General features: G+C 59.5%; 1 protein-coding gene across 1 annotated transcript; it reads left to right on the top strand.

Moving 5' to 3' along the window:
* The first annotated feature begins 2,061 nt into the window (after positions 1–2,061).
* On the top strand, positions 2,062–25,780 carry THBS2 (thrombospondin 2). Its single transcript, XM_019412820.2, is given in 23 exon segments — positions 2,062–2,198; positions 3,341–3,412; positions 5,038–5,594; positions 6,755–6,839; positions 9,307–9,503; positions 10,532–10,672; positions 11,208–11,304; positions 11,758–11,928; positions 12,068–12,244; positions 12,920–13,093; positions 13,777–13,904; positions 13,975–14,127; positions 14,579–14,797; positions 15,713–15,820; positions 16,415–16,537; positions 16,539–16,575; positions 17,818–17,936; positions 18,492–18,726; positions 20,816–21,043; positions 21,493–21,764; positions 22,217–22,314; positions 22,731–22,870; positions 23,799–25,780. Coding segments are annotated over 22 exon segments (3,519 nt in total). The 5' UTR covers positions 2,062–2,198; positions 3,341–3,360; the 3' UTR covers positions 23,807–25,780.
* Positions 25,781–25,990: the final 210 nt, after the last annotated feature.

A 25,990-nucleotide genomic window follows, 5' to 3' on the forward strand; every position in this document is an offset into this window, starting at 1 on the left:
TTAGTTGAGCCCACGGAAGCTGATGATGGGTTGTCTGTGCCACTGGGGATGAAGTGGCGGCCGGACGTGGCCCCGTCCGGGGCCCCTGCAGGGGAGGCCTCCTAGGGGTGCAGCCAGCACACGATGTGGGATGTGGATCCTCTCTGTCCTATTTCTTAGTCATCTAACTGCAGAAAGTAACATTTCCCGACTTCCCTTTAGGTTAAATAGTTATTCTGCACATGATAAATTAATTCAGCCACAGAATAACTTCCTCAGCACATCGACCCCGGCGGCGTATGCTTTGCGTCTTCTCGGTCGTGACTTGTCTGCTTTGGAAAGCCCTCCTCAGCCCGGCCGGCGTGAAACTTGTTTAAACCCTGGAACTTGCATTCTGTCTCTGAAGCCGAAAAGGGGAGTTGCAGCCAATCTCGCTGGTTGTATTTATAGCGTTTTATTTCCTGAGAGAAGACAGGAAAAGCCAGCGCCTGCCTGCCTTCCCCTCTCCCGTGGCTCCGCCTCTGCCGTCCCCCAGCTGGAGGGGCCGGCGGGAGCGGGCAGCCCAGCACCCGTGTGCCAGGTGCTCGGAGCGAATGCGAGATCGGAGGGGGATTATGTCACTGCTTCGAAGGATGGATTGAGCGCGCTTCCTCCCGGGTCTGACTGACAGCACCACCCAGGAGACAGGAGCATATAAAGAGGAGGCTGCTGACCCCCGCTCCGCACGCCGTGGACCTGGTCCTCCGGGCTCCGTCCCCGGCACCCAGTCAGCCCTCGCCACAGCCGTTCGGCGTCCCAGGTAAGAACTGTATAAAAGATTTACCTTGTAAAAGTTATTAGAGAGCCACTGCGTTGTACTTTAATTTTCAGAAAAGGCTGTTTTGGTTTCTGAGGAGGGAGAAGGAAAAGTGCAAACCGATCTATGCTGTAAGGTGAAGCTTGACCGTTAACGCGTCTTCGCACTTGGAAGCCTCGCGGCCGCAGCGGCCGCGCCGCGAGCTCCCTCGGAGGTGGTCTGGTCCCACGGTCCTGGTGCCTTCTGCGGGCGTACCTGCCCGTGAGCCGGGGCGCACGCTTGTGTCTTGGTCATTGATGGGGGACCCTGAGGAGGGCGTCAGAGAAAAGCCCTCCTGAAAAAGTGAAAACGGTCACGAGAGAGGTTACAGACACTCCAATTCTCAGCGTCTGTGACAGTGAGAGTGTGCTTGAGTATCAGGGAGGAGCAGCATACGCTGTGGGTGTGTGAGGAGCCCGGGGACCCCTGCCCGGCTGTGGCTACGAGCGGGGGACGATCAGCACCAGGAGAGGCCCGGGCGGCGCCAGAAGGCGCTGCTGAGCCACGGGGGGCAGGAGGCTCCCGTGCGACCGGGCCCCTCTCGAGGGAGGGACCGCACACCTCCCGGTGGTGACCGTTGCTCGGATGGCTCGTACAAACGGGTGTGAACACATCTGTGTGAGTTCTAATCACATTCCGCTGCAGAAAGTCTTTGGAGAAGATGGGGCCACGGACACACTGTGAGTGTGTGTCCGGGTGCCTGACTGCGTGTCCTAGGACGTGACACGGCCCGGGTGCTGCTGCGGACCAGCCGTGGGCACGGAACGGCTGGCCCAGGGATTCCTGGTCCCGCTGAGCCCTTGCCGCCGTCGCGCTCCCACCGGACACCGTGGGTCCCTCTCACTCATGTGACCGATGGCAGAGCGTGCATACCCAGAGACGCTCCGCTGCCAGGGGGCAGAGGGCTTGATTTTGTTGGAACGGAGTTCCGTTTACGCTGTGTAGCTGACACTTGGGAAGCTGGGCCCCCAGGACTTGAAAAAGCACATTTTGGACGGAGCCCGGTTTGCCAGAGCCAGCTGTCCCCTCTGCGGGGACAGACGGCACGCATCTGGTCGAGGGGACACAGGGGAGGCGTTCCGGAGGCGCTGGCCCCGTTTCCTCCTAAAGCACGAACGCGGTGCTCACTGAGCACCAGGTGTGGCTCTGAGCACCCGAGTGTTGACGTGTGTGGCTCAGTCCGTTGAGGAACCTATTAGCGGCACGGCTGCCCCCCGGAGAGCCGCGGGAAAAGCGGGCCAGGGGGACAGCCACGCGGCACGTTCAGCAGATGCCTCCGCGCCCACCGTGCCGCGTGAGCCTCTACAGTGTTAACTCGCCAAACTCATTTCTCACGGTGACCTTGTCTGGCACGGGATTTACACAACTATTCCTCATTCTGCAGGTGAGGAAACTGAGGCAGGGAGGTTGGGCCGCGAGGGCTTGCCCGCTGGGGCCGGCCGCTCGCCGGGGCCACGTGAGAACAACGACGCCCCGACTTGTTTGTGAGGAGGTTGTGAGCGGCGGGAGCCGGACTCCGGAGGGATCCCAGGGGCCTGCAGAGTGGCCTCTTCTCCTGGGGAACATTCCTCCAGCCCAGGAGGATGACTGTTTCCAGTTTACCAGATGCTTCTGGGGGGCGGGGGGGGGGGCACTCCTTAGGATTTCCGCGACCCCGAGGCGCTAACGAGCTTTGCCGTCGTCTGAGAGCCGGGCCGGGGTCTCGGTTTGGCTTTGATTCAGAGCCGGATGCCGCCCACCGCTGGGAGGGAGCTCCGTGCCCCGCGCGCCCCTGCGAGATGCCGGCACGGGAGCCCCGAGGCGGGGCAGGGGTTAACGGCGGAGCGGGCCTCCGTCCAGGTCTCCTGACTCCCGGCCCAGCGTCTGCTGGCCTGAACCATGCCAACTGAAAATCCTCAAGAATGGAAAAACAGGCCCGCAGGAAAATAGAACAGCCGAGTAAAAGCGATTGCTAAGTAGAATGCTATGTTTTCCTGTGGTTGGGACACACCGAGTTCAGTTTATCTCTCCTGCGTACAGTTAAAGTTTATTCTAAGTTAGGCCTGACTTTTTTCTTCTTGGCCATCTGCTCAACGGTGCCTTCGTAGATTATTGTCTCGATGGTGCCGGAATTTTTCTAAATTCACACTCCCTGGGTTTCAGGCCTGGCCACGCTCACCAGCGGCCTTGCTCTGGGCCAGCGCTTAACTTTTCCGGTCCTTCACTTACCCATCCGCAAAATGGGGATGATAACAATAGTATTTGCCTCTCGGGTCGTCGTGAGATCAGATAATATGAATATTGGGAATGTGATCAGCGCCCTGGTTTGTCAACAAATGCTCGTCCAATGATTGGAGCTCGAGTCGGAAGAGCCCCACTTGAAAGGCCCGTTTCTTACCCGGATTTTACTTCCCACAAATGCACTTACTGCTGGTTTCGAGGCACAAACCGCGTAAACGTTCGTGTGGGTGAAGACCGCGGTCGACACTGGAAATCACTGCCGTGCGTGTTGTGCGCCTGCGTAACCAGGGCCTGACTTGTCCGCAGGGTTCCTCCGCCGAAGCAGGATGCTCTGGGATCTGGTCCTGCTCGCCCTCTGGGCTGCGTCCGGCGCGCGAGGTGAGTGTGGACAGTGGCTCTGCTTGTCGGGGCCGCTCGCGCCCCCGCAGGTAAGGCTGTGGCTGAGGTTCCTACCAGGGTAGAACATTCAGAACTTCCTTTTAAATAAATATTTACTTACTTCTGAGTCCACGTAAGAGGAAATTATTTCTTATTTTTAAATCTTTGCTTAAGTTTGTTAATTAATTAATTAATTTAGAGAGTGCATGTGCATGAGTGGGGGGGGGAGGAGCAGAGAGAGAGGGAGAGAGAATCCCAGGCAGGCTCTGCACTGACAGAATGGAGCCTGACGCAGGGCTCGATCTCACGAACCACGAGGTTACAACCCGAGCCCAAATCAAGAGTCAGGCACTCAAATGACTGAGCCACTCAGGTGCCCCAGTAGGAAATTCTCTCTTTTTGGAAAATCTAGGTATTAGAGAAACACACTCTTTCGTCTGGTGACACAACACTGGCCATGCACAGTCAGCTTTTATATTTTTACACGCTGAGTTTCTAACACTGGAAGGGCCTGGTGTTCTATAACTTCTTTTCTTCCTACTTTTTTTCCTACTTGAAAATGCAACATCAGTGTTTTTCCGTGTGCTTATTTTCACACAACATGGCCTTTAATGACTGGATAATATTCCATCCAAAGGTAGATCGTGCTGTTGTTTAGACCAGTCTCCAGGTACAGCATTACTCCAGCGTCGCCAGTGTAAGTGACGCCACAGGGAACCCAGCTGTGACTACGTCTCTCCCGGTATTTGAGATTATATCCTCAGGACAGGTTCCAAAAGGAACATTGCTGAGTCAGAGCTGTTAACTCTTTAAGCATTTTGGCGGATTGCCCAGCGGCTCTGCCAAGGTGGTGGCCGGCTGACACCTCTGTAGGCAGCTCTGAAGCTCGTGCTTTGACTCGCCGCACAGGGGATGAAAAGCCATGCTTCGTTTAAACTTCCTGCTCAGTGAATCGCGTTGAATCGTCTACCCTGTTACATTTTGGGAAGGTCCGGTCATCCAGATGGTGACTTAAAGCCCTTTACTCGCAGGCCTGAGACTCCCGCTGTCTCAGAGCCTTCCCCGGGGTGCTCGGCGGGGTTGCGGATAAACTTCCGCAAATGGAGACACCGGCGTAACTTGTGGGAGTCAGGTGGTCTCCATAAGAGAGCGACGGAGAGAGCGTGGATAGCAAGGACAAAGACGCATTTCTTCTGCAGGAATTTTTTCTGGGCAATCAAATGGTAGAAGCAGGGCTGCGCCTAAGCCTCAGATCTGGGTGGGAGAGCAGCAGAGAGCCCGGTGCGGGACGGGCTCCGGAAGGTGCCCCAGGGCCCAAATCAGGGCAGCGCTGCCTCCCCCCAGGAGGCCTGGCTGCGGAGTGCGGGCTGATCGGGACACAGCCTTCTGGCGCCGGCTCGCTCCCGAACGGGCACGGACGAGCAGCACGAGCAGCAGCTGCCTCCGGGGCCCCACTGTGGGTAGCGGCCCGGGGAGAGAGAGGGTAACGGTGCCGCATAAGAGCTGCCATCAGCACCCAGCGGAAAGGGGACACCCCCTGGGATCAGGGTCTGCTGCCCCGTGTGTAAAAAGGCCCCTCCGGGTTCGTGCCCGCGGTAACCTCCCTGCTCTGTCCCCACGGGCAGCTGGTGACCAGGACGAGGACACCGCCTTCAACCTTTTCAGCATCAGCAACATAAACCGGAAGACCATCGGGGCCAAGCAGTTCCGGGGGCCTGACCCCAACGTGCCAGCGTATCGTTTTGTCCGCTTTGACTACATCCCACCCGTGAGCGCAGATTACCTCGGCAAGATCGCCAAGATCGTGAGGCAGAAAGAGGGCTTCTTTCTCACGGCCAGCCTGAAGCAGGACCCCAAGTCCCGGGGCACGCTCCTGGCTCTGGAGGGCCCCGGCGCCTCCCAGAGGCAGTTCGAGATCGTGTCCAACGGCCCGGCCGACACGCTGGACCTCACCTACTGGATAGACGGCGCTCAGCACGTTATCTCCCTGGAGGACGTGGGCCTGGCTGACTCCCAGTGGAAGAACATCACCGTGCAGGTGACAGGGGAGACCTACAGCTTGTACGTGGGCTGCGACCTGATCGACAGTTTCACGCTGGACGAGCCTTTCTACGAGCAGCTGCGGACAGAAAAGAGCAGGATGTATGTGGCCAAAGGCTCTGCTCGAGACAATCACTTCCGGGTACGTACAGCAGGGTCGCGGCCGCGGCACGAGGCACGGGGACGGGCTCTGCTGGGGGCTGAGCGGCGAGGGCATCTCTTAACGTGATGCCGTGTTGGAAGAGGTCAGGCCCGGGAGACACGCACCACGCAGACATACGTGGGCTCCCGCCACGTGCAGGCACACAGACGTGCACACACACACGCGCGTGCACACAAACGCACCCACATGGATACACACACGCCCACACCCAATCACACGCATGTGCACACACCCACCCACCCAATGGCACCCATGTGCACACACTGTACATGTGCACACACACCCACACAGACAACACCACACACGTGCACACGCACACACAGAGCACACGCAGAGGTGCACGCACTGACACACCCAATCACACACATGTGTGCACGAACACCGTACTCATGCACATGTGTGCACACTCACACTCACGTGGACAACACACGCACACACACACACATACACGCACAGATAACACACCCCTTTCTAAACCACAAATAAGCAGGGCACGTGGTCCCGGTGTGCTTTTTACCTGGGCAAACGGCCGTCATTTTTCCGGCCGAAGACGGATTTGATGACCAAGGAATCGGCCCCCTTGGAATGTTCTGGTAATCTCCAGACTCCCCGTTTAGCACTGAGAGGCGAGGAGAGCAGAGTAAGAGCCATGCTTTTTCAGGAGAGGGCTGTTGGTTTATGAGGGAAAAATTCCATGTTCATCTTAAAATATGTTCATGTTAAAATAGTTTTTGGAAGATCTTTCTAAAACCACACGGGTTTAGAACCTACAGCGCAGTGTTGGCACGTTATCGTGTGTCTTCTGGGGAAACGATCGTGCGTTTAAATTCAGTTGAGCCCGAGGCTGGCGTCCTTACCCGGTTGTTGAACTGACTTCTGGTGGCCGTCAGGAAGCCCCCGTGGCCCTGCCGTGGGAGCACAGACGCTCGCCTTTGAGACCGAGTGTCCACGTCCGGGACCGCGTGCCCTTCCGAGCCCGTCAGCCAGACACCAGACTGACCCACGATAAAGAGAGTTCCAGCCTGCTGCGTGTAGCAGCACAGGAATAAGATGACATCTTGTGTTTTTAAAACGTCGTTTAGCTTGGCATCGTTTGATGTGTATCTGTTGCTCTATTTGTCTCCTCACGTGCATTCCAGGGTTTGCTGCAGAACATCTACTTAGTGTTCGAAAACTCAGTGGAAGATGTTCTAAGCAAGAAAGGTTGTCAGCAAAGTCAGGGAGGTAGGTGTGTTTTGAACAGTGTATTTCACATCTCATTTCTCGTCTCGGATGGATTTCTGCTGCGACGGGAGCGTGTATGCGCACGTGTGTGAGTGCGTGTATCCGCGCGTGGGTGAGTGCGCCTGTACATGCATTTGCGTGCCCGTGTGTGTGTGTGTGTGTGCATGTGTATTGGGGGGCTAGTGGGGATTTAAGAAAAAATATTGTAATAAAGTGCCGTTATTGTCTCTGAAGGAGTTAGCTGGTCAACTCGGACATGTTGACATCTGAAAATGATAAACTGCTTGAAACAGTAATTTCGAACAAATTTTAATAATACAAAATAATCAATTTCATAAACCAAAAGACCAATCTCTGCATTTTAACATGATTACACGAAAATTTTCCTGTCTGTTAATGGGTGACGATCATCTCTCTGGGTAACAGCATGGGTATCTGTCGGCTACGTTGATGGAGGTTTTCTTCACTCTTCACGGCTGTTGACACAGCCCTATTCTGGAAACATTTTCGCTGCCTGAACCATTGACAGATAATCCTGCATCGGATGCTAATCGCAGTTTGAATTTACCTCCAGCCATAATTGCCTACATTTTCTTGAGCATTTAATTTATGAAGTTCACTCTGCTGGGCTCTTTAAACTCAGTGTGTCACTGAATCTTCAAAACACCTTAGAGACAGGCTCGTTCATTTTACCATAAAGAAACAGAGGCTCCGGGGGTCCCACCGCTGCCGTGTGTGACCACCTATTTGCCCACCTGGGCCGAGAGTCTCCCAATATGGTTCACATTGTGATTTATTTGCACCGAGGCCCCTTCCTCATGTCAACTGTAAATTATGACAAAGATAAATCGTTTTCTCATGATCAGTGTGTCAGGAATACATAGGATGTGATGTCCGTAACGCACAGGTGCGGCTCTGGGACCCGCACCCCCCTGGAGCTGGGAGCTGTCACTCCCCCATCTTAGGCGTGGGGATGCCCGCTCTGTTCCTCGGCCTGCATCTGGCTGGCGGCTGACGGTCCCCCACGGAGGCCTCATCTTTGTCTGAGGTTATCCCCTGTCCTTCTGTCCTGTCCCCTGTCCCTGTGCCCTGTCCTCTGTCCCTCTGCAGATCTTCCACACTCACTCAGTGGAAATTCAGGGCAGGTGAGGATTAGAACAGCGCGTTTTGGCGGGACTGTGGCGTGAAGGGACATTTGTAACGGCTCCTGTGACCGGCCCCTCGTTTGCCGCAGCCGCTGCGGCTCAGACCTCACCCCGTGTCTGCAGCTTGGCTAACGTGCAAACTGTTGGCCCCTGTGATTTTAGCCGCTGACTTTCTCGGGGGAGGAAGTGGTCATTAAAAAGCAAAAGTTTCAGGAGGGGCTAAGATAGTGAACAGACGTATGACACTAACCCCTCCGGGAAGGCTCAACAACACGGAGGCAGAGAGCGGCTCTCGGGACTCTGACGGACAGACTGTGCTTGTGTTTACGTAAAAGCTGAGCGTCATGCCTGGTGGTCTGCTCTGTGGGCAGGGGGGGACATTTCACCCTTGAGGGGGGGAAGGGCGCCCCGGTCCCGGTCCCAGCTCTGCCCCCGGGCGACCCTGCCAGGCCTTTCATCAGGGGGAGTAGACGCCCTGACTGTGTGTTGTCTTGTCCTGCTCAGGTCTGTCTGAAATCAGGCCCCGGGGCACATCTGTGGGTGTGGGACCGTTTCCCATCTGATACCTATGGTCAGTGACTGATGCATTTATGTCCATGTGGTCTGTGCCCTTTTCCGTGCAGTAAGCCAGGGGAACTCCCGAGGTCAGAGTGATTGCGGCAAGGATTCATGACCAAGTAGTAAGTCCCCAGCAGTAGTCCTGGCAGATCTGTAGCTTCCAGAAGGTGTAACTCAGTAGTGAGATGCTGAGAGAAACAGGGCATTTCACTCCTGTGACAGTGACTGGAGGGCTGGGGGCATGGCTGGGCCGGCCCGGCTCCCTCGGGGGATGACGCCTGTCTCCGGACCGGCCCAAGTAGTTTGCTGTTTGTGTCCTGGCCATGTACGTCCCATGCGAGAGCCCCAGGGGGTTTGTGCGGTTTCAGGGGCACCGAGGGGGAGTCCCCAAGGTCGTGCTTCTGAGGGCGTCTGCCCTTCCCTCCAGAGGACACGGGAATGAGGGAGAGGCAGGTGAGGTTTGGTGGACACTTCTTGGCGTGAAGACCGCCGGCTGCATCCATCTTGATGCGGAGCAAGGGGCCAAAACAAAGGGTGTTTGGATAGAGAACAGGGTGAGCGAGGAGCTGCGGGGACACGTGCTGGGGAGCAGGCTCCGGGGCACAGCGACGGCTGTCAGCAAAGGAGGTGGTCACCTCTCCTCTGCCTGAGCCACATGTGGGTGCAGAGCCCCAGCCCCAGTGTTTCGCTCTTTCGTTCCGTCCCAAGCCCACGTCTGCGCGGCCGCTCTCCCCCGTGCTCACTGCACCCACTGCTTCCCGCAGCCGAAGCCAACGCCATCAGCGAGAACACGGAGACACTGCACCTGAGCCCTCAGGTGGCCACGGAGTACGCGGGCCCAGGCGCGCACAGGAGGCCGGAGGTGTGCGAACGCTCCTGCGAGGAACTGGGCACCATGATCACTGAGCTGTCGGGGCTGCACGTCATCGTGAACCAGCTTCACGAGAACCTGCGGAAAGTGGTGGGTGCCTGGCGGCTGCTTCCTGCCATACAGGCGCGACCTCACCCGCAAGCCCCCTCTGACGCACTGACAAGGCGCTTGGCCCAAGCGCAGGGCAGTGGAGGGCAGGTGGGCGGGCAGAGGACCCTGAACGACAGATACCTGTGGCTCCACGTCCTCCAGGATGGCTCTTACCCGGGGGACGCTCGTGTCCCCGAGCCTGAACAGGATGGGTGTGGGAGGACTGGCCGCAGGTCCGGGACGTAAGGGGACGTCAGAAGGAAAACACCGTCTTGGGTCCCTTCAGGTTTAGAAAAGGGCACTGATGGGAGCCATGTTCTCGTAGCTGCGTGACCCGAGACAGGCCCTCAGCTGGGCCCAGGGGACGGGAACACATGGTGCCTAACAGAAGTGACAGGGGCAGCGGGGAAGAGTGGCCGGGAAGGTCTGCAGGTCTGGGGTCGCCTCACGCCCTGGTGGCGTCGCACAGCCGCTCGGCGGGCAGCCGTCCCCACCCTCTGCTCCACGTCAAGGGGCTGGGGATGGGGTGGGACCCGATCACCCCCACTCCGTGGGCGGTCGGGAGAATGGGCACGGCCAGGACGCGTGGGTGGGGAAGCACCCGGAGGAGGCTGTGCCTCTTCTGGAACTTTCCAGCAGGTGTGTGCCCCTGGGGCAGGAATGGGGGCAAGAGTTCAAACAGTACCCCCGCCCGCACCCACTGCCTCCCGCTGAGCACCCACTGTGTGCAGGAGGAAGAGGTAGGGATTCAGAGGAGGGCGGGCAGATGCCGTGGGACGCGGCCACGTGAGTGGAGCACCCCTGGAGGTGACAGGCGGTCGGCAGCCCGCTGGGATCGCTGGGACGTGACCCCGCGTGGCGAGGCCTCACGTGGCCCCAGCTCTCCTCCCGCAGAGCCGGCCGCACGGCAGTCAGTGCTACACGGGCCGGGGGCACCCTTCCCTGAGGGAGGAGCCTCCTCTTCCGTCTGTGAGCGCGATGAGGACGTTGCTTCCGCCCACACGTAAACGTTTCCCTCGATCTTCCAGTCCAACGACAACCAGGTCCTCTGGGAGCTCATCGGCGGCCCGCCCAAGACCAGGAACATGTCCGCCTGCTGGCAGGACGGCCGCTTCTTCGCGGAAAATGAAACCTGGGTGGTGGACAGCTGCACCAAATGCACCTGCAAGGTGAGGGCCGGGGACACCTCTGCGCGGGGCAGGGAGGCGGGCTCCCCGGTCTCCCCTGCGGGCCGCAAATGCGCGCAGGTGCGCCGAGACAGCTGATACGAGGGCGGGCACGGGGCACTGACTGTAAGTAGGGCTCCAGCCCACCTCACCGCGTCGCACACGAGAGACAAGCTCCAGGAGGTGACCGGTCCGGCTGGTGTCTCCCGGGAGGTGGGAGGGGGCCGGGCGTGTGCAGCTTCAGGCCGCTCCTGGGGGCCTGGGGGTGCAGGTCACTGCCCACACAGAGGTCAGTGGGTAGCTTAGCCTCTTCCCCTTGGCGAACGCACCCCGTTCTCACGATGGCGGCCTCGGGGGTCGGGCAGCGCACGCCAGGTTGGCCCCCCCGCCTGCGGTGTGCAGAAGGCCCTCCTCTGTTTCCAGGGCCTCCGGTGTCGGGACGGGCACAGCCGCCCTCCGGGCCCTTGAGTCCCGCCCTTGCCCTGACGCCTGCTTTTGGAGACAAAAGGGTCACACAGACACCTTTCTCTGCTTGCAGAAATTTAAAACCGTTTGCCACCAAATCACCTGCCCGCCGGCGACCTGTGCCAACCCGTCCTTCGTGGAGGGAGAGTGCTGTCCTTCCTGCTTCCACTGTTAGTGTGCGAGGAGCGGGGGTTCCATCTGCTTCGTCCGCCTCCTGCTTGTTTGCTGTCTTCCCGGTGACCCGCAGGCGGTGGAGGGGCTTAGCGGGATGGAGGGGAGGGATCAGGGCCACTTCACCCCGAGGCCGTCCACACCCACGACCTCAGAGTTCAGGGTCCTGTCGTGTCACCTGGCAGGGAGGGAGCAGTGCAGAGCGGGGACAGTAGGCCTCTTGGCTTCTGTCACTCTCCGTGGGCATCCCCACGTGCCCTCCGTCTTGCTGGGGAGAGCAGCTCTGAGTCCCGACCCAGGTGTGGGCGTCTGCCCCGCCGGGGACCCTGCTCGTGGGAGGGGGCACACCTGCTCTCCCGAGCGCACGGACTCTGCCTCGTGGGCCACTTCACGGGCGGTCCGTCCGTGGCAGGGTGGGCAGAGGCCCGACAGGCCCTTGTGCTTCCCACCAGCGCTGGACGGCGAGGAGGGCTGGTCCCCGTGGGCGGAGTGGACCCAGTGCTCCGCCACCTGCGGGTCGGGCACCCAGCAGAGAGGGCGGTCGTGTGATGTCACCAGCAACACCTGCCTGGGGCCGTCCATCCAGACGCGGGCGTGCAGCCTGGGCAAGTGTGACCACCGAAGTGAGTGTCAGAGGCCACTCCTCGTCCGCAGGGCGGGGCCAGATCGCAGGGACGGGCTCTCCGGCTTGGGCGTGAGCAGATGCCTGGGACGGCCAGCCCCTGGCTCACCCTGATGTCTCCGTGTTCCTCTGTGTGCTAGTCCGGCAGGACGGGGGCTGGAGCCACTGGTCGCCGTGGTCTTCCTGCTCTGTGACCTGCGGCGTGGGCAACATCACTCGCATCCGGCTCTGCAACTCGCCCGTCCCCCAGATGGGGGGCAAGAATTGCAAGGGGAGTGGCCGGGAGACCAAAGGCTGCCAGGGCACCCCGTGTCCAAGTAAGTGGGGTGGAGGCGGGGGGTGGGCCCACTGCAGGACTGGGCAGAAGAGACGTGCTGTCCCCTGGCTGGCTCTTTGCCGGAGCTGGCCTGAGGGTACATCCTGATGGTGAACCAGCTCAGTTAAATTACTGCTAACTAAGGGACAAGTCAGCCTGACCCCTGGGCAGTGTGACACGTGCCTTTACCGGGGGATGGGTAGACAGCATGGAACAGGGGGTCTCGGGAGACGGCCCCCTGCAGCCTGCAGCCAGCTGGCCCCGGGCCCCGGGGTGCCAGGACCCTGTTCCGGAAGCCCCGTTCATGAAGTGCAGAGACAGCCAGGGAAAAGGGGAGTGCAGGGTGATCCTCTCAGTGCCAAGTTGTCCAATAAGATGAACTTGAGCTTCATGGGACGTTTCAGATGCGAGCACCCCTCACCTGGCAGGTGTGCCTGTGTGGGCAGCTTTCCGCCTCTAGACCCCGGTCTGTGGGACTTCTCCCCCTGGGAGGGAAAACAAAGCCAGCTGAAACCTGTCGTCCGCATCACCCCCGAGCTCAGGTTCAGGAAAGGATGCTCTTTCCAGTTTCCCTCCCACGTCTGGAGACCCCGCTCCATCCCGGCTCTTTCCCTCCCACCGGGAGCCCCCGTGTAGGTCAGGCTCCGCGCTGACCCTCTGTGCTCTCTGCCCTCAGTCGACGGCCGGTGGAGCCCCTGGTCCCCGTGGTCAGCCTGCACGGTCACCTGTGCTGGAGGGATCCGGGAGCGGACGCGCGTCTGTAACAGCCCCGAGCCCCAGCACGGGGGCAAGGACTGCGTGGGGGACGTCCAAGAGCGTCAGATGTGCAATAAGAGGAGCTGTCCTGTAGGTGGGTGTGCGGGCGGGACACGAAAGCGCCTGTGTCCCTGTGGTCTGCACGCTTCAGCCCCTCGGAAGAAGCCACCGTGTTTTTATTCTGGTTAAAAACGTAAAAATAGAAGACATAAAAAGTAGAAAAGTAGGAAATATAGAAGGGAGAGATTAGTTCTATGCTCATGAGGACAACTGCTTTTAACAGCCGTGCTCCTCCACGGTTTTGTGGAACATCCTGCGTGACGACAATCACCCATCAGCCCCCCATGCGCCTATGCGCCTGTAGCCTCTATCTTTACTATTTTTTTTATGTTTATTTATTTTTGAGAGAGAGGGAGACAGAGTGTGCATCAGGGAGGGGCAGAGAGAGAGGGAGACACAGAATCCGAAGCAGGCTCCAGGCCCCGAGCTGTCAGCACAGAGCCCGACGTGGGGCTCGAACCCACGCACCGTGAGATCGTAACCTGAGCTGAAGTCGGACGCTTAACCAACCGAGCCACCCAAGCGTCCCTATCTTTTACTATTTAAAGATAAATTCTGGGAGGGCAAGCACGTTGCCAGCATATACCAAGTGACTCAGTTTCCCCTTACTGAACCCGGGTGCTGGACAGACGCCTCCCCGGGCGCAGATGATTGCGTCCCGGCGGCCTCCCGGGTGCGCCCGCCCGAGCCGACCCCGCTCTGTGTCGTCCTTCGCAGACGGCTGCTTGTCCAACCCGTGCTTCCCCGGTGCCGAGTGCAGCAGCTTTCCAGACGGCTCCTGGTCCTGCGGCGCCTGCCCCGTGGGCTTCCTGGGCAACGGCACACACTGTGAGGACCTGGACGAGGTGGGTGCCCGGCCCGGGGAAGGGGTGCCCGCGGAGCCGGGGTCGGTGCTCACCCCCGCTCATCCCGCAGTGTGCCGTGGTCACCGACGTCTGCTTCACCGTGGGCAGAGCCCAGCGCTGCGTCAACACCAATCCCGGCTTCCACTGCCTGCCGTGCCCCCCTCGCTACAAAGGGACCCAGCCCTTTGGCGTCGGCCTGGAGGTGGCCAGGACGGAGAAGCAGGTGAGCAACCGACCGCTTGTGTTCTGGGAAAAGGCTGTAAATCAGTCGGGAAGACCCCAGAGCACTGGGGGGCAGTCAGAGAATACCAGGCGGCCTCCCTGGGCGAGGAGGCAAGGGGTGCTGACTCCTGGGAAGCAGGCGGAGGGCTGTCAGAGCCTGTCCACCACCCTGACCGATCGGCCTGGCGGGGGCAGACCTGAACTTTCCCGCAGGGAGCCCGAGAGGACCGGCGCGACCACTGTATGCTGGCGACCCCGCACGGTCACCTGCGGGCTTGGACCTCACGGTCGCTTCTGGAGAGCAGAGAGCACAGCTCCGAGGCTCCGGGTCCCTGCGGCACCCGGCGGGCGGGGCCCTGCACCCCTGCCCTTGTCCCGGAGCGTCGGCCTCAGACCCGCACGTGAGGGGTGGGGTCTCGGTGCGTCCTAACCACGAGGCCGCCTTCCCGCAGGTGTGTGAGCCTGAGAACCCGTGCAAAGACAAGACTCACGCCTGCCACAAGCACGCGGAGTGCATCTACCTGGGACACTTCAGCGACCCCATGTACAAGTGTGAGTGCCAGACGGGCTACGCGGGAGACGGGCTCATCTGCGGGGAGGACTCGGACCTGGACGGCTGGCCCAACAAGAACCTGGTGTGCTCCACCAATGCCACCTACCACTGCATCAAGGTGAGCGCTGGCCTCCTGCCTCCCCCCTACCTCCACCTCCTGCCTCCCCTCCACCCTCTGCTCCCCCCGCCGCCCCCCCCACCCCACCTCCCACTGGCTCCAGGAAGTCCCATCCAGGGCCACTGTGGCCACTTGCAGACAATCTGTCGGTCTGAAGAGCTGGGGGTGCGAGGTGGTTCCCAGCTGCACCCCCGCCCCACCTGGGCTTCTGCTCTCAGTGAGGGAACTTGCCGGAGAAACTCAGGTTTCGCCCACGTTCGTGGGACTGGGGGAGCCGGGCCACCAACCCTTCGCTGGCTGCGGACGGGCCCCAGGAGCCGTGCCTCGATGGGACCTAGGTCCCTGTGGATCTGTCTGGAGGCCACCCTGGAACTTCTGAGACCCAAGGGTGAACACGACTGAAATACACGCTTCACCACCGCCACGCAGGTTTGAATTACAACTCGGCTCGTTGAAGCCAAGTGATTTTTCTAATCACGCCGGTCACGGGGGAGAGGATTTGGACTCTATGCCCTGGATTCTGAACAGAGGTCTGTGCTTGACTCCTGGCACCTGTTGGCTGAGGAGGGCGGAGGGCACGAATGTGCAGAATGGGACTCTGACGTCGGGACGTGAGAGGTCTCCGGGGGTTCGGCCCTCCTCCGGGCTTCCAGAGCGGCAGCCCCTCCCTCTCCTTGGGTTTCTGCTCTCCCGTGGCCGCCGGGGTCCTGGGCACAGGGCACGAGCTTCCCCGGTCTGGAAGCACGGGCGGCGGTGCGGCGTCTCCAGGGCAGCCTTGAGGAGAAACACGCGCGTCCCTGGCCTCGCCCCCACTGAGGACAGCGCGTGACCCTGGCACCGTCAGCTGCGTGCCCGAGGGTTTACCCTCCGCCCCCCCGAGTGTTGTTATGACTCGTGTGTGCCCTCTGATTGCAGGACAACTGCCCCCTGCTGCCGAATTCCGGGCAAGAAGACTTTGACAAGGATGGCACCGGTGACGCCTGTGACGATGATGACGACAATGACGGCGTGGACGATGAGAAGGTGGGGGGTGGCGGGGAGGAGAGCTTTGTCCCGGGGGCCCCGCACTCGGCGGGATCTGCGATCCCGCACACGCAACCCAGCCCTGACAGGGCGCAGGCCGTGTGCAGCGTGCGGTGACCGGCCAGCGCGACTGGCCGTGGGCGTCTGCGTGCAGGGGACCGCCTGCCCTCCTGTGGGTGCCAGCTGGGGCGCCGCTGTCCCCACCATGAGCGATGTGCTTGCCTTTACTGAAACCTGCGGGGAAACTGTCCACCGGGTGACTTCACATTCACAGAAGGGACCGACTAGGCTGCCTGTCTCCGCACAGCCTCACCACACCCGCCTCTCCTGACCCACTAACCCCTCACTCACTTGCTCACGTGACGCTGGCAGACCTGTTCTCAGCGTGACGTATACGGTTATGTCGTCTCTGCCATGAAATCTCTCCATTTCAGCGGCAGACGCATAGATAATCAGAAAGTGGTTTGACGGCAGGAAAGCGCGGGGCCGAGGCCGACTGGCTCCGTGTGGGTCGTCTGATCCTCCCGGAGTGAGTGATGTGCAGCCCGGCGACGTCCTCGCGGTGTCCCAACCTCTTCCCTTGCCTTTCCGTAGGACAACTGCCAGCTTCTCTTCAACCCCCGCCAGTTCGACTATGACAAAGATGAAGTCGGGGACCGCTGTGACAACTGCCCGTATGTGCACAACCCGGCGCAGATCGACACGGACAACAACGGCTGAGGGCGACGCGTGCTCCGTGGACATTGACGGAGACGGTCAGTTCTGCCCCTGCCGCGGACGCGTGTCTGCCGCCTGGCGCTCCGTCCCGCGGGTGCCACACAGGCTCAGCCGCACCTGCAGACCGGTGCCAGGGTAAACGGTGCCTTAAGCTGTTCTCGCGGGAGCCCAGCCTCGCCAGGCCCGTCCTTCCCGGGGTCGCCGGCGGGGTCGCCAGCCTCAGGAACTCCCTTCGTGAAACCACGGATGTGGCATCTTCCTTCCGTGACCCAGGCCCCTAGTCTTGTGCCCCGTGTCCTTCACGCTTGTGTCCCCTGTTGGCACTTGTGACCGCGTCACCGTCAGAGGCCCAAGTGTTCCGTCCTGTGTCCTCACCAAACCACACCGCAGGCAGGCGCGTCTGCCGCCCTGTCCCGGGTTTTTTCTGCCCACACCCTTACTTCCAGCTATTCACGGCACGGCCATGGCAAAGCACCCCGAGCGTCCCCGGCTGTCAGGAGCCTCGGACACCATCAGGCCACATTCAGCCGGAGAGGCCGGTGCCCCGGAAAGGAGCCCATCCGCCAGCGGCAGCGGTCGCCCGCCGCCCACCAGGCGTCTGCAGGCTGAGCCGACTCACGCCTCTCTGTGTCTCGGCAGCGGCTGGAGCGCGCCCCAGCCCTTCTTGGGGGTCTGTTCCCGCTGCCCCCCGCCCTGCTCCCTCGGGGCCCACCTGGCCCGGGCGAGAGGCGCCTCGGCCCGTCTCGCGCGCTCCTCTCGATGCAGCGATCGTGAGGGTTGGCTGCGCCATCGGACGGGGTTGCTGCTGCCGCTGTAAATTCAGGTTTCTCACGGCCCCAGTGTCCTGGGATCCACTATCCACTTCCAGGGCTCTTGAAGTAAGGTATTGCACCTGCCAGCCTCTGCCGTGGGCACGCTCCTCCGCGTAGCATGTCCATGCTCAGTTCCTACGGGCTCGCGGCCTGTTTGTGGAATGGATCCGGGGGAAAGACTCGACACGGGGAGCTCAGAGGTGACACGTGTGAACACGGGTGACAGCTCCTTGCCATGCAGAATCACCCGGAAGCCTCCGAGAGTGGCTCTGTTTTAAACTAAGGCATCTTGGGCTTCAATGGGAAACCTGACATACGGTCTTTCACGATCTGATAATATTTACACTTTCCCGTATTCTTAGCTCCTTTTTTACGAAACCGAAGTTCGGCTGTAAGTTACTTAATGTGCCGGGAAAAGCTCTGTGCTCTTTCTAAGCTAGCACACTCATTTTCCCCGAACATCTGCAGACGTCTTCAACGAGCGGGACAATTGTCCCTACGTCTACAACACCGACCAGAGAGACACAGACGGGGATGGCGTGGGCGATCACTGCGACAACTGTCCCCTGGTGCACAACCCTGATCAGGTAATTGATTAGGTGACCGATGGGGGTGTGTGTGAGCAGAAAGGGGGTCAGGGCACCTAATCGTTCATGGATATACGTGTCTTTGTGGCTTTCCATTAGTGCTGCCACGCGGGGACAGCGTGGGCTTTTCAATAATTTTAATTGAAAACTTTTATTGAGCAGGCTTCAATCTCGGTGGCCACGGCTGCGTTCGTGGGCCCTCCCTGTCTGAGGGGACTGGGCACCTGCCCTCTGCTATCTGCCTGTTTCCCTGACACAAACGTGGGGACTGGCTTCTCTTCCAGACTTGCCTCTGGAAGACACAGAACGTAAGGTGTTGCTGTCGTCTGTGGGATACACTGTTGCAGATGACATCACAAAGGCGCTTGCTTCTCCGGCCTCTTCTTTCCGGGTAGCGAGTCCATGTAGCTGGGTCACACAGGGTGCTGACCAAGTCGCAGACTCCGCCGCTCGCCTGCAGCAGGGGGCGGCCCGGCCCCAAGGTCTGCGGCCACGACCAGCCTGGTGCCCGTCCACCCGGCAGGTGCTCAGCCCGTTCCCTGCCCTGTCCCCCAGACTGACGTGGACAACGACCTCGTGGGAGACCAGTGTGACAACAATGATGACATCGACGACGATGGCCACCAGAACAACCAAGACAACTGCCCCTACATCCCCAACGCCAACCAGGCCGACCACGACCACGACGGCCAGGGCGATGCCTGTGACTCAGACGATGACAACGACGGGGTTCCAGACGACAGGGACAATTGCCGGCTTGTCTCCAACCCTGGCCAGGAGGACTCCGATGGTAGGTGCTCCGCCCCCTCGGATGATCCGTGCCCCGCCCCCTCAGACGGTAGGTACCCTCTGAGGTACCGTGCCCCACCCCCTCGGACGATACGTGCCCCGTCCCCTCGGGCGATCCATGCCCCTCCCCCTTGGACGATCTGTGCCCCGCCCCCTCGGATGATCCGTGCCCCGCCCCATCAGATGGCAGGTGCCCCGCCTCCTCGGACAGTATGTGTCCCGCCCCCTCGGACAATCTGTGCCCCACCCCCTTGGAGGATCTGTGCCCCGCCCCCTCGGGTGATCCGTGCCCCGCCCCATCAGATGGCAGGCGCCCCGCCTCCTCAGACAGTATGTGTCCCGCCCCCTCGGACAATCTGTGCCCCACCCCCTCGGGCGATCTGTGCCCCACCCCCTTGGGCGATCCGTGCCCCACCCCCTCGGGCGATCTGTGCCCCGCCCCCTCGGACGATATGTGCCCCGTCCCCTCGGGCGATCCATGCCCCTCCCCCTTGGACATCTGTGCCCCGCCCCCTCGGATGATCCGTGCCCCGCCCCATCAGATGGCAGGTGCCCCGCCTCCTCGGACAGTATGTGTCCCGCCCCCTCGGACGATCTGTGCCCCACCCCCCTCGGGCGATCGGTGCCCCGCCTCCTCTGACAGTATGTGTCCCGCCCCCTCGGGCGATCCATGCCCCACCCCCTTGGACCATCTGTGCCCCGCCCCCTCGGGTGATCCGTGCCCCGCCCCATCAGATGGCAGGCGCCCCGCCTCCTCAGACAGTATGTGTCCCGCCCCCTCGGATGATCTGTGCCCCACCCCCTCGGGCGATCGGTGCCCCGCCTCCTCGGACAGTATGTGTCCCGCCTCCTCGGACGATCCATGCCCCACCCCCTCGGGCGATCCGTGCCCCGCCCTTGTGCCACAGCTTCGCGGGTGCCCGCCAGCCCATAGGCTCCACGCAGAAGCTATGAGCGGTCTCTGCAGAGACGTGCCTGTCACGAGCGGGATGAGGTGGGATCTGGGCTCAGAGAGGGTTGGGGATTTATTCTTTCAAGGACAAAGCAAAGGAGAAGGGGGTGTGAAATGTCAGGAAAAGGAACGGGGTTCCCCGCGCGGCCCGCCACCAGTGGGCAGCGTCGGGGGCAGGGTCTTGAGGAAGTGGGGCCACGGGGAGGGTGTGGAGTAGGCGGCGAGGTGCATGCCGTGTTCGGGGGTCCCGGGGGAGCCGTGAGAAGGTGGCTTCGGGGGCCCCCGCGCGTGTGGGCCGCCCAGCCTTTGGGACCTGAGACGGGGTGTGGGCGTCCGAGCCAACGTGACTCACAGGCGAGTGGGGGACCCGGGATCTGAGGGCGCAGAGCCACGCGGCCGACTCCAGCAGGGGGCGGGAACCCTGCCTGGAGCCAGCGCTCGGCTCAAGCTGACCCGCGGGAGCCCGGGGGCGGGCCGGGGTGGGGAGAGGCCGGCCCTGAGCGCGCGGTGTGCTTTCCGGCTCCTCCTGCGCGAGCGTGGGCCTCAGGTGCGCTCAGCCCAGCAGACCCCGCAGGACGCGGCGGGAATCAGCCGGGCTCCGTGCCTGTTCTCCTGGTGAAACGAGCTATAGCTGAGAACATTAACGTCCGTCCCCTGGACGGGACAGCTGTGGGGGTCACAGGCCAAGGCCCCCCGCGCCTCCCCCCACCAGTGATCTGGGGGCCTGCCAGGCCCGCACCCCACCCACCACCTCACTGGACAGGTTGAGAAGAAGGTTCCAGAGAAAAGTCCGTACCTCCCCAAGGAGAGTCATTGGTAGAGTAAGAGCTCCTCTTTAAATCCGAATAGATTTCAGGCAAGGGTGATGATGAAAGTTGTCAGGAGACGTTCTGGAACCTGTCAGAGAATAAGCTGGAGGCGCAGCCCCCCACCCCCAGCCTGAGGCCGAGTCTCGGGGGACCCCCGCGGGGGTGAGCAGTAGCCTGCTGTCCACACTCTGAGCACCGCGCCAGGCTCCCGGGAGCCCCCCAGCCCCACGCAGTAGGGAGGATGAGCATGAGGGCCCCACAGAACACCGAGGAAAGGCTGACGGCCACCCACCCACCGTGTGTTCTCTTTCTCGGCTATCCGCCGCCAGGGGACGGGCGTGGGGACGCTTGCAAAGACGACTTTGACAACGACAGCATCCCAGACATCGATGACGTGTGTCCCGAGAACAGTGCCATCAGCGAGACCGACTTCAGGAACTTCCAGATGGTCCACCTGGACCCGAAGGGCACCACTCAGATCGACCCCAACTGGGTCATTCGCCATCAGGGCAAGGAGCTGGTGCAGACGGCCAACTCGGACCCCGGCATCGCTGTCGGTGAGCCTTCGGGATTCGCACCGCCCTTTGTGGTGCCTGGGGGCAGGGTGCCCACGGGGCATGCGGGAGGCTCTGTAGAGCCGTGTGGTGGGGTCAGGGTGGTCTCTGGGGTGCCCGTCCTTCCACGCCTGCCAGATGGTCTCGACGGAGGGAATGGGGAGGCAGGCATCCGTGAGGTCGTGCTCAGTAAGCCATCTTATGTGTGGATTTGGTTTACAAGATACTATGTCATACAGTAACGGTCTGCCAGACTCAGGAAGTGGGGTCTGAAGATGTTAGATCCCAGACATTCATGAACCCCAGAGCCACGAAGCGGAGGTGGGTGTGAGACAAGGGCCCAGCCCAGCCTCCTCTGGCCCACGCCCGCCGGTCCCGGGGCCGACCCGGGCACGTCCTCCGGGGCTGGGCCCGCCTGCACCTCGCCACCGAAAGTCCCCTTTGGCATCCAGGTTTTGACGAGTTCGGGTCCGTGGACTTCAGCGGCACGTTCTACGTCAACACCGACCGGGACGATGACTACGCCGGCTTTGTCTTCGGCTACCAGTCCAGCAGCCGCTTCTACGTGGTCATGTGGAAGCAGGTCACCCAGACCTACTGGGAAGAGCAGCCCACGCGGGCTTACGGCTACTCGGGCGTGTCCCTCAAGGTGGTGAACTCCACCACGGGCACCGGCGAGCACCTGAGGAACGCGCTCTGGCATACCGGGAACACGCAAGGCCAGGTGAGGCGCCGGGAGCACGCTCAAGAGAGCCGGTCTCGCCCCGAAGATGCCCAGCCTTTGTGTTTTCCTTAATTGTAACCCAAGTGACGGTAATTTTAACAGTCCCGTATTGAGCGCCTACCCGATTAAAGACGCCATGCCTGGTCTTGGTGTTTCCGTAAACCCGGTCGATGATCCTCTTGTAAGTTACGTGTGATTCTACTGTCTTCTAGAGGTGAGGACAACTGGGTTTTCAAAGGCCAACTGTTTTGCCCAAGGTCCCACGTTGAGGAAGCAGGGGATCCGGAATCGCATCCGTGGCTCTGGCTCTGACGCCTGTGCCGGTGGCACTGACCTGCTGGCCCCTGTCGGCGGACTTGGGTCCGCTCCCGAGGCTCATGGCCGCGTGAGCCACAGGCGCTCCCGTCCGTGCTGTGGGACGGCACCCGTACTCAAGACTGATGTTTTCTCAGGTGCGCACGTTATGGCACGACCCCAAAAACGTTGGCTGGAAAGACTACACTGCTTACAGGTGGCATCTGACCCACAGACCGAAGACGGGCTACATAAGGTGAGGGTGGCCCAGTGCCAGCGACTTCCACCTCCACCCAGTGTCCCCAGCACTAGTGAGAGGCCAGGACGGGGGAAGCACAGACTCACTGTCTGAGCGTGAGGCTGACTCGCCCACGTGCTGCCCTCCTGTCAGGAGCCGTCAGCCTGTGGGGTCCTGCTCCGGGCATTAGGTCGGGGCCCCCTCCCTACCACCTAGGCTCCGGCCTAGAGGGTGGGCCCAGCGCACGTGGCTTCAATGTCACCCGAAGGCCACGGGGAGGGAGGCTGAGGTGGTGGGGACTGGAGAGCACTCTGGCTGAGGCTGAAGCACCTGTCGTGGGGAGGGGTGGGTGTTGGGGCGGCGCCCCGTGAGGACGGACCTCCCGCCCTCTGCCATTCACACCTTGTTTCTTTCCCCCGCACCCCTGTGTTCAGAGTCTTAGTGCATGAAGGAAAACAGGTCATGGCGGACTCGGGACCCATCTATGACCAAACGTATGCCGGCGGGCGGCTGGGTCTGTTTGTGTTCTCGCAGGAAATGGTCTATTTCTCAGACCTCAAATACGAATGCCGAGGTGGGTGAGAACACGGCTCTGTGGGCGGCTTGTGGCACAGAGTGGGGGAGAGACAGACACGCATGTAACTTTCCTGCCTTGAAAGGCACGTCACGGCAATACGCTGATGGCAGCTGCTTTGTTTGCTGGCTTGCGTCGTGTCCCGTTTCGTTATCTGTTTGTTTTAAATTGAATGTGAATGTCTCTGGTGGAGCAAACACTTTCCAGTTATTCCCAGGCTCTGCCCATTCACCTTGCGTTCCGTCCTGTGACTGTGCATTCCTTACAGCTTCTGGGCCCCCCATGGCATTTTAGATTTTAGATTGCTACCTTTGCTGAAAACAGGAAGGGAGGGAGGGAGGGGGGAAGGAGGGAGGAGGGAAGGTGGAAGGAGAGAAGAGGGAGGGAGGGGGGAGGGAGGAAAGAGGGAAGGAGGAAGGAGGGAGGGAAGAGGGAGGGAGGGAGGGAAGGAGGGAAGAGGGAGAGGAAGGAGGGAGGGAAGGAGGAAGAGGGAGAGAGGAAGGAGGGAGGGAAGGGGGAGGGAAGGGGGAGGGAGGGAGGGAGGGAGGGGGTTCTCTGTAGTTATCTGTCTAGAAAGATACTTGGCTCACCGTAGTGTCTGACCCCATACCTTCACGAGGACATGAAAACATTCCCTCCTACAGATGAGGTCAGTAAGGCTCTGAGATGCTTCTCAAAATTCACACACTGAAAATTACCCACAAGGGGAGAAAGGGAACGCGAGCACATTGCTTCTGGCGAAGTCTCCTCAGCCCTCCGTGGGGCAAAGACCCGACGCGTTCCCACACACGCCACCCTTCGCACACCCGTCCACACTGTGGAGGCTTTTTAAAATTAAAATGATATTTCGGTTGCAGGTAAAACAAAACAAAACGAAGCAAAACCCATGGTGCAGCCACCCTCGTTCTGTGTATTGTTTATTTTGTAGATGTCTAAACAAGACCGGCTGCATTTCCAGAAACGTACTGTAGACGCTGTTGCCTAGACCCCTAGTCTGTGCTGGTGCTTCCGGCTTCGCTCTCTTTAGCGGCAGCTCCCGTCCTTGACCCTGACGCTGGGGGTCCTTCACCGACATCAACCCCACGCCCGAGCGCCTTCAGAGGGGACTGGTCGTGGGCCCCACAGGTGAACGTCCGGCCCAGAAGACAGCTTGATGATGCAGGAGATGCCGTGCAGTGACAATTGAGCTCGGCATTACATCGCTTCTTGTTTGTTTAAAAAGAATGACGTTTACATATAAAATGTAATTACTTACTGTATTTATGTGTATATGGAGTTGAAGGGAATATTGTGCGCAAGCCATTATCATAAATTAAGCAGAAAAAAATATCGCTGCACGACTTTCAGTGCTTAAAGCCATTTCCACTCTTGGGTCCGAGCTGTCCCACAGCAGCCAGTCCTGTCGGGTTCACGGAGTCTGGAGTCGTGCTGGTAGCAGAGGTCGGGAGATCTCGTCCGACGTGGGGGGCCGGCTCTCTAACTGGAACTTGAGTGGTGGTCACGAGGACAAACGGAAGCCCCTTCCCCCACTGTCCCCCCCCCCCCCCCACAGCGGTGGAGTCCGAAGTCCCGTACTTGCCCTCCGTTGGTGAAGTTAGCGGAGAGAAGTGGGCGCTCCCACCGCGGCGGGCTGGAGGGAACTCCGCGTGTCCCTTGGTTCTGCTCTCTGAGCGCCAGGGTCTCTGCGTGAGTCTTTTCCGGGGCCCGGCTCCAGACCACGCGTCAGCAAGAGCACTTTAGCATCTAATTCCTCCTCTGGGCTTTGCAACTCTGCAAAAGTTGCTTACCTAGTTTGGCAACACTTTTCATTAAGGTTCCAGTTAGAAATGTTAATATTTATTAAATGACTTTAGGATGCAGCTTCATTCACCATAACTTATTTTAAATGTGTCAAGTAACACAGGTATAGCATGATTTCTAGGGATACACGTAGAGCACACATATGATACAAAGATGTAGTTACAAGGAAATACCTTCCTGCCGAGATACAAGCTTTACGATATGCTGTTGTCACGACAAAGCGTGTTTCAAATGAAGGGGAATAAATAAATGATGACGAAGACTTGATAAAGGAACCTTAATTTATACTGTTGCCAACGCACTAATCCAGTATGTGCCCCTGTTCTCTGCTGTACGTAGGATTTGAAACCTTAAATGCTGAAGAAAAATCAGCATCAAGCCTTGCCAGACACACCTGTTAATCAGTCATACAATGATATACACGATTTTTTTTGTTTTTTGTTTTTTTTGTTTTTGTTTTTTTGTTTTCGCTTTAAATTGCATGTTCTTTCTGCAGGAAATATTAATCTCCCTCCACATAAGGGGCTTAATAAGAGAAGTTTGTCTTACCTGTCTGATGCGGGCAAATGTTTCTCCCCTTTCTGTTCATAGCGATCTCGTTTCTATGTTTCTATCTCGATCCCATAGTGTGGAATACAGAGGATCCATAACTCTTGTCCTAACTTGCACATTTCATTTGATAAAGTTGTGTTTGTCGCTTCCTTTGAGGTTGACTTTTTGTTTTGTTGCACTTTCCACTTAGTTTTTGGAGCTGTGTTCCCAGACAGCGGGGGTTTGGGAACTGGACTAAATGTAACGGCCGCGGAGAGTGCACAGGTGTCCGTGTTGCTGTCGCTCGGACGAACAACGCAGTGCTGTGCGATGATGATGTGAATATTTAGAATGTACCATATTTTTTCGGTAAATTATTTATGTTTTTTTTTTTTGAACAAACTTCTCTTCCAGATTGATGAAACTTCATTTGTTTTGCCAAAGACTGTAAATATTTATTTATTTGTTCACATGGTCAGAATCTCACCACTGAAACCCTGCTTTTATCTAGCTGCAGCCTCATTTTTATACTTTAAAGATTAATAACAGGAAATAAATTGTAAAAAGGTTTTCTATAAACGAATCTCTTTCCCTTTTTTAAGAAGAATTAGCAGGGTTCCTGCTGGGGGGAAGGGAGACATACCCCAACAGGGAGGGGGTGACGTGTTGCTCCCCTCAACGTGAGCCCGTTTGTCTGCAGGTCCCAGCTCTGCCCCCCCCCCCCCCCACCGAGGTTAGGGTGTAGGTTTGGGGTCGTCGTGGAGAAGGAAACCCCGTGTGGGGCAGCCC

Source organism: Panthera pardus, unplaced genomic scaffold (genome assembly GCF_024362965.1).
Source record: "Panthera pardus isolate Hobbes unplaced genomic scaffold, ASM2436296v1 HiC_scaffold_17, whole genome shotgun sequence".
NCBI classification, from domain to species: domain Eukaryota; kingdom Metazoa; phylum Chordata; class Mammalia; order Carnivora; family Felidae; genus Panthera; species Panthera pardus.